This window comes from Buceros rhinoceros, unplaced genomic scaffold, assembly GCF_000710305.1.
Source record: "Buceros rhinoceros silvestris isolate BGI_N320 unplaced genomic scaffold, ASM71030v1 scaffold15536, whole genome shotgun sequence".
Lineage (NCBI taxonomy): Eukaryota > Metazoa > Chordata > Aves > Bucerotiformes > Bucerotidae > Buceros > Buceros rhinoceros.
Genome location: NW_010415908.1, coordinates 7,892 through 26,052, shown reverse-complemented (window position 1 = coordinate 26,052; position 18,161 = coordinate 7,892). Strand labels below are relative to the sequence as shown.

The window sequence follows — 18,161 nt, the reverse complement described above, 5'->3', positions numbered from 1 at the left end:
CCGGCGGTGCCCCGAGCGCACCCCTGAGCTCGAAATGGTGGCGGACTTGTGCCGGTGTTTTGCAGCTTTCTAGAAAACGCCGTCCCAAGCACTCCAAGGAGGCTGTGGGAGTGGGAGCCTGCTGGTACTTTGCGATGGAAAAGGGCCGTCTTGCAGGAGTAAGAGATGCAAAGCTGCGGTGCTGGTTAGTTGTTCTAACGAAACTGCGGCTACCTGGGCAAGCTGAGTGTGTTGTGCAGTTTAATGTGGGGGGAGAAAGGTTGCAACCAACCCCACGGTGCAACATGCCCCCTTGGGGGGGATGGAGGGACAGGGACTTGTGCATCCCTCTGTGCTGGATCCATAGCCCTACTCTTGCTTGCTAGGGGTGAGAGCCCCCCCACCCCGGGAAGCACTCCAGCGCCCCAACACATTTGCTCCTCCTTGGCTGCTGGAGTTGAGCATTGTGCAGCACCCAGGTGCTCTGGCACATCTTGAGTAGCACAGCTCAAGCACAGCACATGGAACCCTCACCCAGACCTGGATTTTCCATTGCCTGAGAGGGGCAGGGAGGAGGCCAAGGAAACCAGATCCCTGGTAACCGGGCGCTGTCAGTGTTGAGTTGCAGCTGGCATTTCTTATGCATCCTTGCTGTATCTGCCACATCGCCTCACCTGCCTGGTGTCAGGGCATCGCGTACACCTCTCTTGTTGCAGACTCCTCTGCTTGCACAGGTTACAAGTAGCACTTTGCACTCATTGCGCTTCCAATTCTGGAGCTGCACCTCTCAACCCCTGAGCAAGCCTCACCGCTGTCTGCAGGGAGCCCTGGCTGGCACACCTTGTGGAAACCTTAACGTGGCCCTGTCCCTTGATGGGCTGGTAGCTTTGCCCAGCAAAGGGATGAGAAGCCTGAGCAGGGGACCACTGGGTGCAGTTTGGCAGTCTGTGGTACCCAGGAGGTGAGCTAGATGAGCCATGGACGTATCCGGCTTTCAGAGCCTTGAGTCAAATCTGCCTGCTAGGGGGAAATACTCCCTGCTGCTCAGTCACCAGGGACAGGGCAGAAGAGCTCTGTTCTGCCTCCTCTTTCAGGGGCACCACGTGTTGCCTGATTTCCAAAATCCTGCCAAATTTAAAAGGAACAAAAGAAAGAAAAAAGATGCCAACCTTGTTAGGGTTAGCAGCTGTCCCCATGCTTGCAGCTATCTGGCTTTGCAACCCAGCCATCCTGGCCCAGCTTGTGAAAACACAGGTGTGCTGGTGCTGCACCGGCTGTGAGGGGCTGGTGTCTGATTGCATGAAGGAGCAGCTATACCTTTCTGCCAGCTTTGGGAAGGGAGGGCATAGGCTCGATCTGAAATGTAACTTTATGAAAATGTTCCCTCTGTGGCCTCTTCCTCCTCTGCGTTTGATAGCTCAGCAGCGAAGAACTTCACTGGGGGTGAGCTTCTGCTTTTTAATTAAGTCATACACACCTCAACCACAAGGTAGATCTCTCTTGTAAATCAAAATACTAAATCATCAGGCTTTTTTACCTCTTATTCATGGCGGCTCTCTAAAGATGGTACAGTTAAGAGGGGAAAAATTGCAGGCTACACCTTCCCGTAAAGCAGTTTAGCATGTTGCAGTTCGTCAGGCTGGTGCAAACGCCCCGAAGGCAGAGGGAGCTGAGGGGTGTGAGGGATGCCGGAGCTGCCAGCTGCAGTGCTCGGGGCTGAGCTGTGCCTCAGAGCAGCGTTTTGGGGCACATGCACAAAGCAGAAGGTAGCAATATTTGATGGGAACGGTCTGGGAAAAGGCAGTTTTTTGAAGAAGGCCATGTCCGCAGGTGGAAGCAGAAGAGAACCATATGGGCAATGGAGACAACGGATGGGCAGGGACCCCACGCTCTGAGCACCGAGACCTGTCAATGCTGCACCAGGACACTGTCACAGTGCCTTGAATCAGCGTCCTGGTGGGCAAGTGGGAGTGTCACACAGCTGCATCCTCATCCTGTGTCAAGTTGCCACCCTCCGTGGGGCAGGGATGCAGGGAGTGATCCCTGGCCGGGATCTGGGACTGACCAGCGCTGTAGACAGGGACTTGCTGCTTGCCCTGGGGATGCAGGGATGGCAAAATGTGAAGCAGATGCCTGGGTATTTTTGCACAACACCTTTTCCCCTTTGGTGCACCCAGCAGTGTGGTGGGTAGGAGTCATGTTTCTGTGGGCACAGGGCATGGTGACCACACAGTTAGACCCAGCAACCAGCCCCAGCTGTTTCTGCCTCTTTGTGGTGAAGCATGGAAACAGCCCTGTGTTTCTGGAGAGGCAGCCCTTGCCACCACAAGTTCAGGTCATCTGCCACATGCCCAGTGCTTGGGGCAGGGACTCTCCTGGCCCAGGGCTTGGAGACAAATGGGGAGGTTGCCCCATGGAGGCAGAACAGCATCTATGGGTGTGGTCTTCCAGTAATAAATGAAATGATTGATGAAGTTGTTATGGAATGATGAGAACCCACGTTTTTGCCCAAAGTGGTGAAAAACCTCTGCTTGGCCTCATTGTTCATGCAGTGCAGCTGCTGAGGCATTATGCACTGCACCCTCCAGCCGGGATCAGAGACTTGGGCATGGGAAAGGGCTGAGGAGCAGCACCACATCTTCTTAGAGCTGTACCTGGGACATGTCCCTTCCCCTTGCAGCTTGGGGAGCTCTGCCCGCCTAAGCCCCAAGTGGTGAGGCTGCTGTCTTGCAGCAGAGATCCCACCACCTCTCTCTTTCACCACAGAAAGGTGGGCTTCCACCTGGAGGTACGAACGGTGTCGCTTAAATCCAGTGGGAAGTTGCTTTCCAAGGGGTTTCTGGCTGTTTCCTGCTGTGGCTGGGCGCTGTGCTGGGAGCCCTGCTGAGATGCTGGCACCAGTGGGGATAAGCTCATCATGATGGTTGGTGGAGTCCCAACCTCCGGGCTCCCAGATGCTTCGAGGAGGCAGAAACCTGGAGATTTACTGTTCTTTAATCCACGTGCTGCTCAGCCATTGCTACAGCCGGGCATGTGGGAGGGCTCAGGCCTTTGCGTGGCACAGGATTGCTCAGCAGCAGCTCCAGGGATTTGACTCACCTCCCTAGCAGCTCTGCCTTGCCATGTTGGTCTCATCTGCAGCAAGCTCTCCTGGGCTTTCAGTATTTCCTCCCAGTTTTCCTTCCTCTGAGTATCTCCTATCTATCCGTGTATTCTTGCATGCCTACCCTTGTACAGCAATTAAGACTTAAATGCCTAATTAGCTCTCTGGTGGGAGATTGGTGAGTGGGCTCCTTGCAGGACTGCAGTGATTCAAAAAAAGTAATGTTTTTTTTTTTTTTGCATGGAGGTTTCTTTAAATTCAAAGCATAAACCACAAAAAGGAAAAGAGCTGGGTGGGTATTTAACCTGCATTTAGAAAGTTAAAAAGCCTAGACACAGAGCTAAACGAGCCAGCCTGGTGCCATCCTCCCAAGCTGAGGGGCCTCCACTGGACACACGGCACTAGGGTGATCAGTAAGATTAGTGTTCAGAAGTGATTGCTTTCAGGATCGTGGGAGGTGCTCTCAGAAATGGATAGGAGGCTTCAGAATTGCAACTAGTGTCAGTCTACACAGAATTGCAGGTTTCACAGCCACCCAGTGAACTCCATATGTGTTGAGCAATTTGCATCTCCTGCCTTTGCATGTAACAAGGTCCTGCAGTTACCACCCATACCCTGGCCATGGGTCACAGAGTGGGAGCATAGCCAGGGACACTGCCTGGGTGGGAATATGACCTGATCTGGGCCCTGTGATGTGCTCCATCAGATGGATGTGTGGTGAGCTAACTGTCTGTCTGCCGGGGATGAAGGTATCAGAGGAGCCTGGAGATGCCTCTGGAAATCCCGGGGGCAAGAATGAGATGGAGGAGTGCGCTGCAGTCCTTGAGAAGTAGAATGATGGCTTTACAGCTCTCCACTGTTCCCAGGGACTGAGGCTTTTTAACCCAGGTTTTAGGTCTACATAATGAGCAGAGTTTCTTAGGTTTCTTTCTTTTTCCTTTGGTGTTTGCAGGGCAGAGTGGGAAAACTTGGATACTGAAGTTTTAAATATAAATTAAAAATAAGCTTCAGATATGCTGTGTGTTTTAACTCATGATTTTTAACTAGCACCATTGCAAGGGGCGTTGCAGTAAGTCTAGTTTGTGATTTTTTTGATCACCTTGGGGTTGGCAATATGGCAGGTTTCTCAGGTCAAACTAGAAGCGATCTTGTTGGACAAGAAGAGCTGAAGGGAAAAGCGGGAGCCTGTCTCAGAAGTGCCATCGTTTTCTGAATTGCAAAACCCCATCTCATGTTGTTCATCTTGCTGGAACAGTTTTCCAGAAAACTTGCCATTTTAAGTGTGTGGCCTGGCATCCTGTTGAGCTGGGGCTGGTCCCCACCGGAAGATCTGCCATCAGCAGTGGCAGTGGCGGCACAGACCTACCACGGGTGAGCTGAGGTCCTCCTGCTCTCCTCCCAAGGCAGTAGGAGTGGCTCTGCTCTCTGCACATCACTCCTTCCCCCCAGTTGTTCTTTGTCTGTCTCTCTGACATGCAGCAAAGCCACGGGTTGCCACCTTCCCAAGAGGTTCTTCCCAACAGATGTGCCTCTCCAGATGTGCTCTGCCCTTCCCTCGCAGAGTTGTACATGTACCATTTCTCTGTCAGGGCTGATATGGCTGGATGGGATTGCAGTGCTCATGAAAATTGGCACATTTCTGGATGTAATTGTTCTGTTGTCTATCATTTGACATCTTCAGTTTTCCACCTTTTAATTCGCCGAGCTGTGACATCACCTTGTTCTTTGGAAAAAAGCCTCTCAATGTTAGATCAGAAGGAACTTGTTGGGGTGAAACATTCATTCTGCCTGCTCTGGGCTCATACATGCTGCATGCATTTTTCAGCTTCTTGAACTCTTTTTTTTTTTTTCCCCTGCTCTTTCAAAAGAAAGGTTTTGAAGCAAAGAAGAAACTTGGAGAGAGTCAGGATGTGCATTTAGACATCATCAACTGAAGGATATTTATATGTTAGTCCACAGTTGCTCATTGGTAGATAAGTAATCTTGGGTCTTGAAGGATCTTAAGAAACAGGTTTTCCATCCCTGAAGATCAGCCATTGAAATAACCCCAACTTGGTTTTATTCAAATATTGTTTTCAACAGTCATGTGGTCTAGTCGTTTGTTTCCTATCAATCAACTTCATGCTTGTTGGATCATGTCCACGTGCATGCCAATGCTCAGCCATGGCCAAACACTACCCACTATGACCCGACCAGCTGGCAGATGTAATACCACAGATACCAAGGGTGGAAGGATAAGGCAAGCAGAGCTTGCAGGATGAGAAAAGGCTGGACTTTGCCTGACACTGTGACTACTTGCACAGGGTGTGCGGGCTGTTGGAAACTGCTCTTGTGGTGCTCCCTCACATCTGTTGTTTGAAAATCAAATGTCAGTAAATTCCACTTACAGTTGGCATTGCTCTGTGGCTTCCCTTTCCTCTCTGTGATGATCATGCTAACAGGAGCACAAGAAGGTGTTAATGCCATCAGCCTTTCTCTTCTTTCCAGGAGCTGAATCTCCTTCTGAAATTACCCAAGAAGGACCTCGATGTTTCTGGAGTGACAAACACAGAGGATGAAAACTAACTCCTCTCGGGGGATGAAGGTACTGAGAACTGCCCTGTGCAGAAAGTCTTGGTGATACTGGTGGATGAGAAGCTGGATGTGAGCTGGCCATGTGTGCTTGCAGCCCAGAAGGCCGACTGTATCCTGGGCTGCATCAAAAGCAGCGTGGACAGCAGGTGGAGAAAGGTGATTCTGCCCCTGTGCTCCATCTGAGGAGACCCCACCTGGAGTTCTGTGTCCAGCTCTGGAGTCCTCAGCACACAAAAGACATGGGCCTGTTAGAGCAGGTCCAGAGGAGGGCCACAAAATGTCTAGACAGCTGGAACACCTCACCTATGGAGACAGGTTGAGGTTGTTCAGCCTGGGGGAGGCTCCAGGGACACCTTTCAATACTTAAAGGGGGCAAATAAAAAAGAGAAAGGCTTTTTTCCAAGGACTGTAGTGACAGGACAAGAGGTGACAGTTTGAAACTGAAAGACAATAGATTTGGGTTGGACAAAGGAAGGAATTTTTTACAATGAGGGTGGTGAGACACTGAAAACAGATTGCCCAGAGAAGTTGTGAATGCCCCCTCTCTGGGAGCATTCAAGGTCAGGCTGGATGGGGCTTTGAGCAACCTCACTGCAGGGAGGTTGGACTAGATGACCTTTGAAAGTCCCTTCTAACCCAAAGCATTCTATGATTCTGCTCTGGAAGTGATCCACAAGAACTGTTGAGCATTTGGGGCATAACAAAACAAAACCAACAAACCCCACCAAAACCCAAAGTTTTCTGCCCTCGAGAGACCCTTGCATTTTAAGGATGGGTTTTCTTACCCGTGTTGCTGCAACTGTCACCCAACCTCACACTGACGGGCAGTGACCTGCTGCAGCACCACTCCCCCTCAGATGCTCTCCAGGCCATGGAGCAGTGTTCCTGCCAGCTCTCGCTAGAGGCAGGAAGGAGCCAGGCTGGAAATGCCTATTGTCTTTGAGCAGCAACCACACTAGTGCTTGCTTTGTTGCATACTAATGAGCGCTAATTGGCCTCGGCTTGTTATCAGCACTGCGCAGGAGCCTTTTGCAGAATAGTGGAGTGGGGGTTGGGGAGACCTGTAGGGCCTCCTGCCCCCTGCCAGGGGGTGTCCCAGGGGCATGGGAGCTGAACTGATGCTCCTTGTGGAAACATCTCCATTTGTGGCTTCTTGCCAACCTTAGTAGTGGCCCACCTGGCAGGTGGGCTCCCCCTCTGATGTGGCAGGAGGTTACAGGCAGTTTTAGGGGTTATAGGCAGACCCCTTGTCCTTAAACACACCTGGAGGCAAGGGGAGGAGTCAAGCCCTTTGGAAGGCTGGGCAGAGCTCGTCTGCAGGTTTTCTTGGTGTCAGATGTTCGGTGCCCCTCTCCTAGCTCCATCCCTAGGCGCTGCACGCAGCCTGTCTACGTGCTATCTCATTTACCAGTGGTGTCCCTGAACTGCTCACCTGGAGCCTGTCTCCTCCTCTCCACTGCCTTTCTGCTGTCGTTGCAATACCTGGTGTTCACTGCAGCAGCTGGGTATCTCCCGCAGCCATACCCCTCGACCAGTCACTCAGCCTGAGTTATGAAGCGCGTGGAAACCTCCAGAGAGTGGTCTTGCTGTGGAGGAAATGCCACCGTGGCTTGCTACAAGCGAGTGAGAGAGAAAGTCTTGATGAGAATGGCTTGGACAGGCACTCTTGAAAAAAATTCCCTACCATGCTTGTAAAATCCTAAGTCTAGCTAATGTGAGATATTTTGTTTGTAGGATGTGACAAGCTAATCTTGCGCTGGGGGCAGTCCTGGTGCAGGCACAATGTTATCCAGACCCACAGTACATCGGGGCTTCTGCCAGCAGTAGAGTTGTGGTTGTTGCTTCAGAGGTGGCTCTGCTAATTTTGGATGAGAGACCCGCTGACCCTGACGTTTTTGGACTGGGATTTGTAAGCAACTTCTCTAAAGCTGAAAATCAGTTTACATGAGGAGAGAACAACACCCGTAGCTGTTCTGGCATTTGAATCCCGATTATCCCCTGTGAAGAACAGCAAGTTCTAGATCATCTAGGTGATGATGCTTCATTTTAATTTACTCTTTCTTTGTTTGCATAATGACAGGTGTTTTACCAAAGAAAAGACTTGTGAGGAGAGGGCATCAGTGTGTCAGGAGTAGCAGCAAGGAAGGACGGAGCAGTGGCCAGGCGCAGGGTGTGAGCGCAGGGGATGCTTGGCTAAGGAGCACAATATGGATAATTTTTTCCCTCCCACCTGTTGTTAGGAGCAAATAGGGAGTGAGCTATTGCACTTCCTCCCCAGCTGCTAACGACGGAGACTTACTTATGGTCGTGCGCTGGAAGCTAATTAAAACCAGTGACAATGGTAATTGAGTAAGGATGCTTGAGGATAAGGATGACCTCATGTCTAAAATGGTAATGAGGCCTATTAAAATCTCCACCAAAAAGAGAAATGAAAGAAGGAACAGAGGCAAAGGTGGTGTGAGGGGAGTGGGAGCAGGCGGGGATAACACCTGGCAGCCAGAATGCTGGGAGGGTTGGGGAGCACAGAGGTGCCAGGCTTTTAAATCTCCTTAATGAACAGCCCGCTCCTCAGCTCGCCAGGCTGCCGCTTGGGACAAGTCAGCCAAACCGCTCTGGTACATTGTAATTCAAGTGCCTTCCTCCCCTGCTCGGCCAGGTCCCATTAAGTGATGGCAAAGCTTGCTGATGTTTGTTGTTGTCTTCACTTGCTGGTTCTCTGCTGGAGGAAGGGAACATGCCAGGACGCCAGCAGCAGCTGCCGGCACGGGGAGGGGACCTGCAAACATATGCCCTGAAATTGCACCGGTGCAGGAAAACGTGTTGGCAGAGGAGAGCTCTGGTGAACTTTGGGTGCCAGGGTGCCATGCTCCAGTGCAGACTGACACAGCACCTGGTTTCGGCTTTGCAACTGGGGGGTAGGGGCCGGGGACCGCTATAACCCTGGCACGTTTTGGTTTTCAGGGTGGCGTAGCAGAGCTCAGAATGCCACTGTGCTCCGTGGGGACCTACATCCCATGCTGACCCACCTCACCACAGAGGACAAGGGACGCTGGGAGGTGGGTGCTCTCCATCCTGGTTCTGGATGTACACCACATCGCTTTGGGTAAGCTCAGCTCTGGGTACTGGACCCCTTCTCTATTCCCTGCTGACAGGGGGAGATCTGGTGTGTGCCAAAGGTAGCTTCTTGCTGAAGAAAGCCAACGCTCATCCTTTTGACAGGGGCAAGGGTACAGCTGGATGACGGCTGAGGATGTGCTATGGAGCCAGGATTCAACTGCTCTGAGCTCTGCGATGGCAGCTCCAGTTTTGGCAGCCAGGACCAGCAGCAGCGGGCACTGCAGGAGCTCTGCACAGTCACAGTGGTACGTATGGAGATGGGGGAGCACTCTGGGACATAAAGTTTGCTCTGCAGAAATGGATTTGGGTGGAGACATGGAGAGGGGGACACAGGGACACAGCTGCCAAGTAATCCTAGTTCAGCCAGAGGATTCTGCGTGCTGTCACCTTCTGGGATGGCCTCCAAGACAAGCCTTGCCTGGATGACACCCAGCAGTTAGGTAGAAGGTGAGAAACAAACTATGACAGCCAAGTCGTGTCAAGCAGCCCTCCCATGTGTCGGCTGGTGTGACAGGCGCTTAGGAGTGGCCTGGTATGGCCTCCTCTGCCCTTGACCTTTCCCATCCCCTGGAACATCAAAGTGCTTTTCAAATATGAACAGAGCAGGATTTAATTAAAAGTCATCATCTATAATATACGATACCTGTCCCTCCACCAATAAGCCAGTAGAAATGACACTGGGATGCACTTAGTTGCAGTAGGCTCCGCATGAGGCTGCTGGATGGACCAGTGAGGCTTGTCCTGCTCGGCTCTCCACCATGTCCCGCATAACCACGGACCTTTAATTAGAAGACCATAAGCTGCTTGGCTCCTCTGGCTCTGGCAGCTGCCGTACAATTAATATTCCTCCTGCTAGGGCCAGGATTTACTCTGCTCAGTGGCAAATGAAGCGCTCCATCAAATTCAAGTAGCATCAACAACTATGGAAACAGCAGCTGGGGGCGGGTATGTGTTGGGAAAAGAAAGGTGGAGATCACAGGGGTGTTTCTGATCCCTGGTTGGTTGCTGGAAAGGGGGTGCAGTAATGCTTTGGGCAGCAGTCAGAGGTGGAATACTGCTGGTGGATGCAGCTGGGAGCGAAGTGTGGGAGCCTTGGGATGCCAAGTCTGCCCTGCTTACCTTACTGGTAAAAGCCAGGTGTTACGCTTAGGCTTGACCAGGTAGGACACAGAATGAGGATGGCATTATAGCCTTGTACTAGTCCTGACCAGCCCTGTCAGCCCCTCTGAGCTCCAGGCAGGTGGGAAGATGGCCCTGATTCATGAATGACAAACCCCAAATGATGGGATTTTTGCGCAGTGAGTCCTGGTGTACAGGGAGGACAACTGACCTGGCTGATCATCTCCACCATCTGGCGTGGTCTTCATTTCTCAGAGGGACAAAAGACCCCCCCCCAGGGGATGGGGAGAGGGAAGAGGATGTTTGGAACAGTTTGCAGGAGGGAGATTAGTATTTCCCCAGGCATCTCTCCACAATGCTGCAAAGCGGGGCTGAGCTGTGCCTGCAGCTGTATCGCAGCATAACACAGCAGCAGCAGCTCTCAGCTGGCTGTCTTTCCCAGCCAGGGGCTTGCCTTACCCAGCAGCCCTGCGTCCAGCATGTGAGCTGCCAGGCTCCCGCGGATCAGCCATGCTCACGTGGCAGCGACAGATTTTTGTTGTTTTAAGAATTATGAGTTGGCTTTAGTTCTTCAAGCTGTGCCTTGTTCTTGCTCACCCAGAGGAGATGGAGCCCGGCTGAGGAAGAGGCTGGCGAGGCATTGGCTCGAAAGGACTGCCTTACTTCTCCCTGCAGATTTATTTCTAGCCAGGCTGGAAGCAGAAGCAGCTCAGACCTTGAAGGAAGAATTGGGAGTTCAGGGTAGTGGCAGCTGTCAGGGGAAAGTCTTCTGTCATAGAAATTGCAAGCAAGTGAAGTGAAATACCTGAGAAAGAACTTAGTACCAGTTAGGGAGGAGGTGTGTGATCCCAGCTCAGTCTCCATCCTCCTCCTTCCCCTTAAAGGGGATGTGCTAGCAGTTAAGTAACGGGTTTTTTAAAGAAAAAGGAAGATGTGAGTAACATGTACACATAGTATGTGTGAACAAACCCACACATGCACACCCTGTTAACAGTGGTGGAGTATTTTAGATCTGCAGTGGAAGGAGGTTTCTCATTTCATGTAAGATCATTTTATCCATCCTATGTTAACAGGGAGATAAAGGATATTTTTAAACAGAGATTTAAAACCATAAGGTCACTTGTGTGCAAGGAGAGAGGTGCCTCCATCATACCCACTTTGGGAGTGTCCTTCAAAAGCCAGTTCTCAGCTGATGTCTGCCTAGGACTAAGTTAGTTTCCATTCAGCTGGGAGTTGGGTGGAGCCCAGCTCGGTGTGTCACTGCATAACACGTCTGAAAAACGCTGTCCCACTCCCTTTTCTGTTTTCTGCTCGGACTGACAGCTCTGCTGCTGGCTCCCAGTCCCATCAGCCGGCAGGTTGGTTATCTGCTGCATGTAGGGGTAAGCGTGGGAGCCACGGATGCCTTCCCTAACTTTCCAAAGAAAGCGCAGCAAACTGGGGTACCATGAGGTCTTTTTCCAGAGGACAATGGGGAACTGTTGCCCATTTTCCCCTCTCTCACAACCAGGGCTGCCTGAGGTTTATGAGTCACTTGTACAGCTTCATTACATATTTGGCTAGTAAGAAGAGGGCTCCTGGACTGCCCTCTCCTCCTGTGCACTCAGCAAGTGGCAGTGTACGTGTCTTGTCTACACACATCTTGCTAGACCTGCCTGCGGGTCTTTGTTTGGTGCTGGTGTGCCTATTCATGGGGTGGAGTTTGGGACATGTGGTTTCTGGCTGAGCAGGAGCACCCATGGGAGCGATCATGCCAGAGTAGGGACCTCCTTCGCTGGAAGTCCCAGCAATGTCCTCTTCCTCCTCACCCCTTTTGCCTCCCACAGACATCTGACCGCAGTGGGAAGAGCTCCCCATCCTTCTCTGCTGCTCTCCTGGGAGTTGTGTGGACCTTCTTGACTGGAGGAGTCCTGCTAGCACTATTCTTTCTTGTCTTCACAATTCGCTTCAGGAAAAACAGGTAAGGGCTTCCCTCTTCTTCCGTGAGAGTTCCCCTGAGCTGGAGCAGTGGTGTTGGGCTCCTTCAGGACCAGGCTCTGAGCTGATGGCCAGTTAAGGGTCAGGAGAGTACAAGCCTAAAGAAGCAGCACTGGACAAGCAAGGGTAATGCCAGAAATATTGCAGCATTCTCCATCATGCCCAGTGTTGAGCACTGGTGGAGACAGTCCTGCTTACGTCCTCCCCAAGGCAGGGAGCTGTGGACAAGACAGAGCATGGATGCCCTCCGGCCTGGCACAGGCAGCAGTGCATGGTCTCACCCCGAAGGTGCTGCTCAAGAAAACAAACAATAGGGGCGAGCAGAAAGGGAGTTGGTTTCCTCCTCCACAGTCTTGAAAGCATCACTTTGAGCAGTTCAGCTCCGTGAGCAAAGCCATCATGCTCTCTGCAATGCATACATATCCTTTCTGCTGTTGAGCCTCTCGTAGTTTGAAGATACTGCTCATCTTTTTTCATCTTGGTGGTTGTCTGTGTTGGTGCGAAGCATGATCTGCATTGGTGAGAGAAGCTGGTGGTGAAGTGCGGGCTTTCTTCGGTGCTGTTCAGTCTGCACAAAGGATGTAAACAGTCCTGCTCCCTGAATGCAGCATTAATCAAGAAGAAGGCTCAGAGACTCCTCATAGCTTGAACTGTCTCAGCCAGCACTTAGCCTTCCTCAGCAGTTCTGGATGTCTCACTTGCCTCCTTGCCACCTTCTCCTTAGTGTTATTGGTCCCTTGGTCTCTCAACTGTTTCCCCCTGCCCCGAAACACGTCCCTCTCCCAAGCTTCCCCTGGCAAAGCCTCTGTGCTGTGCTCCTTGTGCCACTGTATTGCACAGAGACATGCATCTGTGTGCAGCCTGGAATGCTGCTGTTCCAGTGCTCCGGTTGTCCGGTTGTGTTAATGCTTCTTGTAACTACTATGCAGTCAGAAGGGTCCTGCTCCTAAGGGTTTATTTTGAGCCCTATACCTGCCCCATGGTGCAGTAGCTGCATGACCCGCATCCCAGTCTCAAGCACTTGATTTACTGAAGCAGAGTGGTGTTGAGTTTGGTGGCCACCTTAATTGATTACCAAATTATTTAGGCCCCTGAAGCTATTCTTAGAGCAAGCTGTAATGAATGTGCACTGTTTATTTGCACTACAGCAAATAAATACTGGTCTGCCTAATGAACCTGGGAGGGCAAAGGAGCCCTTTTTCAGTGTGCAGCTGAGAGGGTGAGCTGATGAATATCTTTCCCCAGGGGCTGAGGCATGGCAAGGAAGGCAGGGAGGGAGAGAGCCAGGTCGAATCCCAGGCTCTGTATCTGCAGGGCAGCAAGCCATGAGGTAGCTCAAGGGTAGAGAAATGGAATGACTGAGCAGCAGATTGAAGGGATGAAGCTAAGCAGGGTGGGGAGTGGCAGGAGCTACAGCTTTTGCTTGGTGGGCTTGCTGGAGAAGGGTGACAGGTCAGGAGAGATCGATGGGTTGATTCTCCCCTCCCTGAATAGTTACAGAATTATGAGCGATGGGGTGAAATTACAGAGGGGAAGCTGTAACCTGAGCATTGCTGGCAGCTTCCTGAAGTTGAGACTGTGCTGAGGGTGGAGATATGTCCTCAAAGGAAGGAGCAGTGGGAAGAGCCTGTTCCTGGAGGCATTTGCAGCTGCTGTACCCAAAGCTTATTGCTGGAGACAGTCACCCTGGGCTGCATTGGTGAGGTTTTTCACTTCTACCCCTTTATGGCAGAGGACAGTGGAGGAAGATGTTGAGGAACCTGGGGGGCTGAGCTGGGTGCTGTGCTGTGTGCCATCTATGTGACCGTGGGCATTGCTTCCCCTGCTTCTGTGCTGCTGCAACGGTGTGTGGCTGCAGCACATGCTGGCACCACCGCACAGTTTTGCCTGCCTGACATAGGCACTGGGAGCAGAGAGACCTGGCCGGATGACCCTGTCGGCTTTGCTGCTAAAAGCTCATGGCTTCCCACAGTTTTGTCCCTAAAGATGCTGCCTGAAGCTGCCTCAGGGATGCTTTTCTGTGCCACAGATCCATGCAGAGGGTAGAGGTGCCATGGGGCAAGCCTGGTATCCATCCATTTTGGGAAGAAGGGGTCTTTCTGCCCTACGGGAGTGTTGGGGTAGGGCAAAATGAATACTTTAAGGATAGTGAAGCACTCCAGCAATACAGGGGAGAGCATGGGGTAGGCACGATGGAGCAATGGCTGAACTTTTGGAGGAATTGTGAGCAGCAGGGGCTGGGGCAGGGACAGCGTGTCAGCATCCATTGTGGCCATCATTATCCCTGTAAGGGGACCTTGCCTCTGTGCTGCCGGGTCATGACACTCAGTAACTGTCACCGCCTTCCCTGCTTTGTTTCCTGGAGGATCGTGAAGATGTCCAGCCCCAATCTGAACATTGTGACTCTGCTGGGCAGTGGCTTGACTTACACTAGTGCTTACCTCTTTGGGATTCAGGAGCAGAGCCTGCCATCCGGAGACTCGGTGGAAAAGCTTATTCAGGTGAGTGGCGGGTTTGCTGGGTCAGGTGCCTTCACACATGCAAACGTATGCATGTACATGCATGTTTGTACATGCTTTCTCTTAGCTGCAGCTTGTCACCACCCCACTGGTGGGCGCATTCATCTGGGCTGTGGTTTCCACATACACAAAGTACTGCCAGGTGCTTTCCATCTGAGTGGCCTTTGCTGCTTGTGCAAACCACAGCTGCACTGGGGTGGGGGACACAAGGCTGGTCCCCAGGGGAGAGGGCAGCACCTGTGGCAGCAGCTCTACAGACCGGCAGGCTGCAGGTCTTGCAAAAGTGCAACAGGGAGCACAGCCACTACCCTGTGTGGCACGGGTGCTGCGAGGTGGCAGGCAGGTTTTGGCTGCAAAGCAGATCTTCATCAAAACACTGACCTGTGTGATGAACCCCTGTGTCCTAACCTGGGGCAGCTGCCCTGCCAGACCAGGGACTGGGCATGCCCCCGGGTGGGAGAGTGGGACGTGGAAGGGAGCATACCTTGCTGTCCTGCTAAGTTACCAGGCTAAGGTTAATTAACGGAGGTGCCAGCGAGTGATTTATTGCTGCTGGGATCCTCTGTGCCCCTGCTACTCGCAAGCTGCCTGGCTCTCCCTGCCTGCTCCTCCTACGAGAGCCTCTCAGGGTTGGGGAATAAAAGGCAGGCAGCAGGCAAGCCTGCAGAGGAGTTCATGCCTTTAGATTTATTCCAGCTTGTGGTCAGCTCTCTAGTATGCCGTATGACACTCAGAAGCCAGAAGACCATAGACACATCCCCTCCCATCTTTATTGCATCCCGGGGTAGGAGGGTGTGGTGTGTCCCTGCAATCCCCCTGGCTGCCCCTTCAGCGCCTTCATTCTACCCTCACCCCCGGCAGGTGCGGCTGTGCCTACTGTGCGTAGGGACCTCCCTGGTGTTTGGCCCTGTCCTGGGGAAAAGCTGGCGGCTCTACAAGGTGTTCACCCAGCGGGTGCCAGACAAGCGTGTGGTGAGTACACAGCACCTGGGGCGGGTGGAGCAAACTCCCCACAGGGGCAAGTCCCAAAACGGTGCAGGATAGCAGAGCAAACTGGGCACGACAGGTATGGGTGCCACAGAAGAGGTCTGTTTTCACACCTAGCTGGGCATGGGCTCCTCATTTACTCCTGCGTAATGAGGCAGGAGCTTTTCCACTCTACAGGCAAGCGGGTGCCCTGCCGGGCTGCTTGTGCCCTGGTGGAGTGCCAGCCCCATCACTAAGTGAAGTCTCGTTCTCATTTTAAACCAGCCGTGTGCCTTTATTGCACCACACACAGGTGTTTGTGTCCAGGTCTGGGATGGTTTTTTGCAGGATGAAAATAAAACAGGTATCCTCAAGGCCATCTGATGTAGGACCATCACATGTGATCTCCTGTCTTAAAAGGAGGGAGGGAGCACTGAGTACTCCTCTGGAGCACTGCAGGAGGGGGATACAGCAGCTGGGGGGGAAATGGGAGCCACCTGTATAAATGTGTGCATGTGACAGTGCACTTACAGCTTTCAGTGGCTGCCTTCTGACAGTGAAAAACCAGGTCTCAGATGAAAGGTGAGATGAGAGGGTTTGCAGAGGAACCAGGTGCCGGCAAGGACTACCATTCCTCAGGCGTTGGGATCTATGTTAAACTTGCAAAATTATAATCTTACCAGGGTGGTAAGATTAAAAGGGTGGGTTTTTTTCACCACTGTTTTTGTGTCTGCTTGTGATATGGGGAATAAGGGATGATACCTTTGTTTTGGAAGAGCTATTATCTGTCATGGCATTTACCAGCTAGCCACACTATCAAGGAGGGTTTATTCCTGGCCCCAAGCTTGACTAAGTCTTCAAGAGTTTTGGGGCTGGAGACATAGATTCTGTGGCCGCCTCAGATATCAGTGAGACGCTGGACTCCACTCTGGGGGAAGTATTACGATGGTCCCTCCAAGGGACGTGACAAGCAAGAGACCCAAGGGATGGAGGTTATTGTTACCACAGAATCATCTGGTGGGAAGAGATCTTAAAGATCATCGAGTCCAACCATTCACCCTGCACTGCCAGGGTCCCTAAACCATGTCCATCAGCACCAAATCCACACGTCTTTAAAACACGTCCAGGGATGGGGATTCCACCAGCTCCCTGGGCAGCCTGTTCCAATGCTTTACAACCTTCTCTGTAAAGAAATTTTTCTTGATACGCAACCTAAATTTCCTCTGATGCAACTTGAGGTCATTTCCTCTTGTTCTGTCATTCATAACGTGGGAGAAGAGACTGACCCCCACCTCCTTACAACCTCCTTTCAGGTAGTTGTAGAAAGCAATAAGTAATGCTTACTTCTTGTGTGTTTGCAGATTATCAAAGACCTCCAGTTGCTGGCAATGGTGGCAGCGTTGGTGCTGGCGGATGCCGTGTTACTCTTGACGTGGGTATTCTCTGATCCAGTCCAGTGCTTCCGAAGCCTCAGCGTCTCACTGCGGGTAAAGGGATGAGGAGGAACAGAGGAGGGTTGTGCTATATCCTGCCTGATCTCTGTGGACAAAGTTGGTGGATGACCAGGCCTTTAGAGGTGCTGTTTAAAAAAATGTAAAGAGAAAAACAAGCCAGAAAGCCTTCTGGGTGCTCTGGGTTGAGTTTATGTCTGGTCTATTACAGAGATGAGAACCCACTGCAAAATTTTCAGGCCTGTGCAGGTCACTTGCACGACACAGGAGAGGTCCGTGGCATCTGCAGATGCTTACAGAAAGGTTTAACCAGCCCTGTTGGCAGCAGAGTGCCAAAGTCTTCCTCTCTTTAACCCTTCGCCCCTGGCAGCGCCAGCTTTGGCCTTTCCTTTTAGGAATTTACAGGGGAGTCCCGCTCAGATGCGTACACCTGTCTGTCTGCCCATCGGTCTGTGCCCACTCCCAGGCCAGGGCAGCAGCCTTCACTTCTGCCATCCCCTTGCCTCCTAGGCGACAGAGAAAGGCATGACCTGCTCAGTGAGCCGGGTGCAGTCCTGCGCATCTCTTTATTCCGATCTTTGGCTCGTTCTCATTTTAGGGTTTAAGGTATGTAACTCTTTTTTGATTCTTGGATTGTATTTTACCTCCTCCCAGTCCCACAGCATTCATAGTTTCGCTGCCCAGCCAAGCTACACACCTTCTGCAGACTTTGGCTACTCCTGTTCATCTTGGAAGCCCTCCCATCTCCAGTCCCTCCCAACTTGATGTTTTCTTGCATTCCCTTGTAAAAGCCCTATTAGCCACTTTTTCCCCTGCCTCACGATCTCTTTTACATGCACATACTCTCTCTCTAGTTCTCTCTCTGCAAGCCCCTTACACTTCATCTCCCTTCTGAAAGCCTGTGTCTTACTGCTTTCTAATGCCTGCTTTTTCCATAAAGCCTCAGATGACTGTCCACCGCAGTGATGCACTACGTGGCTCAGCCCCCAAGCCCTTTGAGTCCAAATCAAGGATGACAGGTGCTTGGTGCCTACCTTTACAGGATGTGTATCAGCTTAATTATACCACCGAGGTACACTTTCACTGGTGTAGCTTTGCACGTGGCCATTTTTATTCCAGAAGGGTTAGTTATACTGATGTAACTATGTAGGTATAATTAGAGCTGTAATTGTCTGCGGTCTCATGTGTCTCTGGGTTGGCAGAGGCTGGACGCATTTCAGAAAGCTGATGTTGATGAAGCTTGTGAGATCACAGCCTTTCTTTGGAAATAGCTCCATCTCTGCGTGCAGTACAAGCAGTTCCTTTCTGACTCACTGTAATAAAATACTCATTGACCATCTACCCAATGTCATAGGG

General features: G+C 51.6%; 1 protein-coding gene across 1 annotated transcript in view; it reads left to right on the top strand.

The window, feature by feature from the left end:
* Positions 1-8,913: 8,913 nt before the first annotated feature.
* The window catches only part of GPR156 (G protein-coupled receptor 156), a 14,696-nt gene continuing 5,448 nt past the window's right edge, over positions 8,914-18,161 (top strand). Inside the window, exons 1-6 of the mRNA XM_010137593.1 lie at positions 8,914-9,018; positions 11,719-11,852; positions 14,235-14,370; positions 15,250-15,360; positions 16,716-16,841; positions 17,316-17,411. Coding sequence (XP_010135895.1) covers positions 8,914-9,018; positions 11,719-11,852; positions 14,235-14,370; positions 15,250-15,360; positions 16,716-16,841; positions 17,316-17,411 — 708 coding nt within the window. The remainder of the gene's footprint in view (positions 9,019-11,718; positions 11,853-14,234; positions 14,371-15,249; positions 15,361-16,715; positions 16,842-17,315; positions 17,412-18,161) is intronic.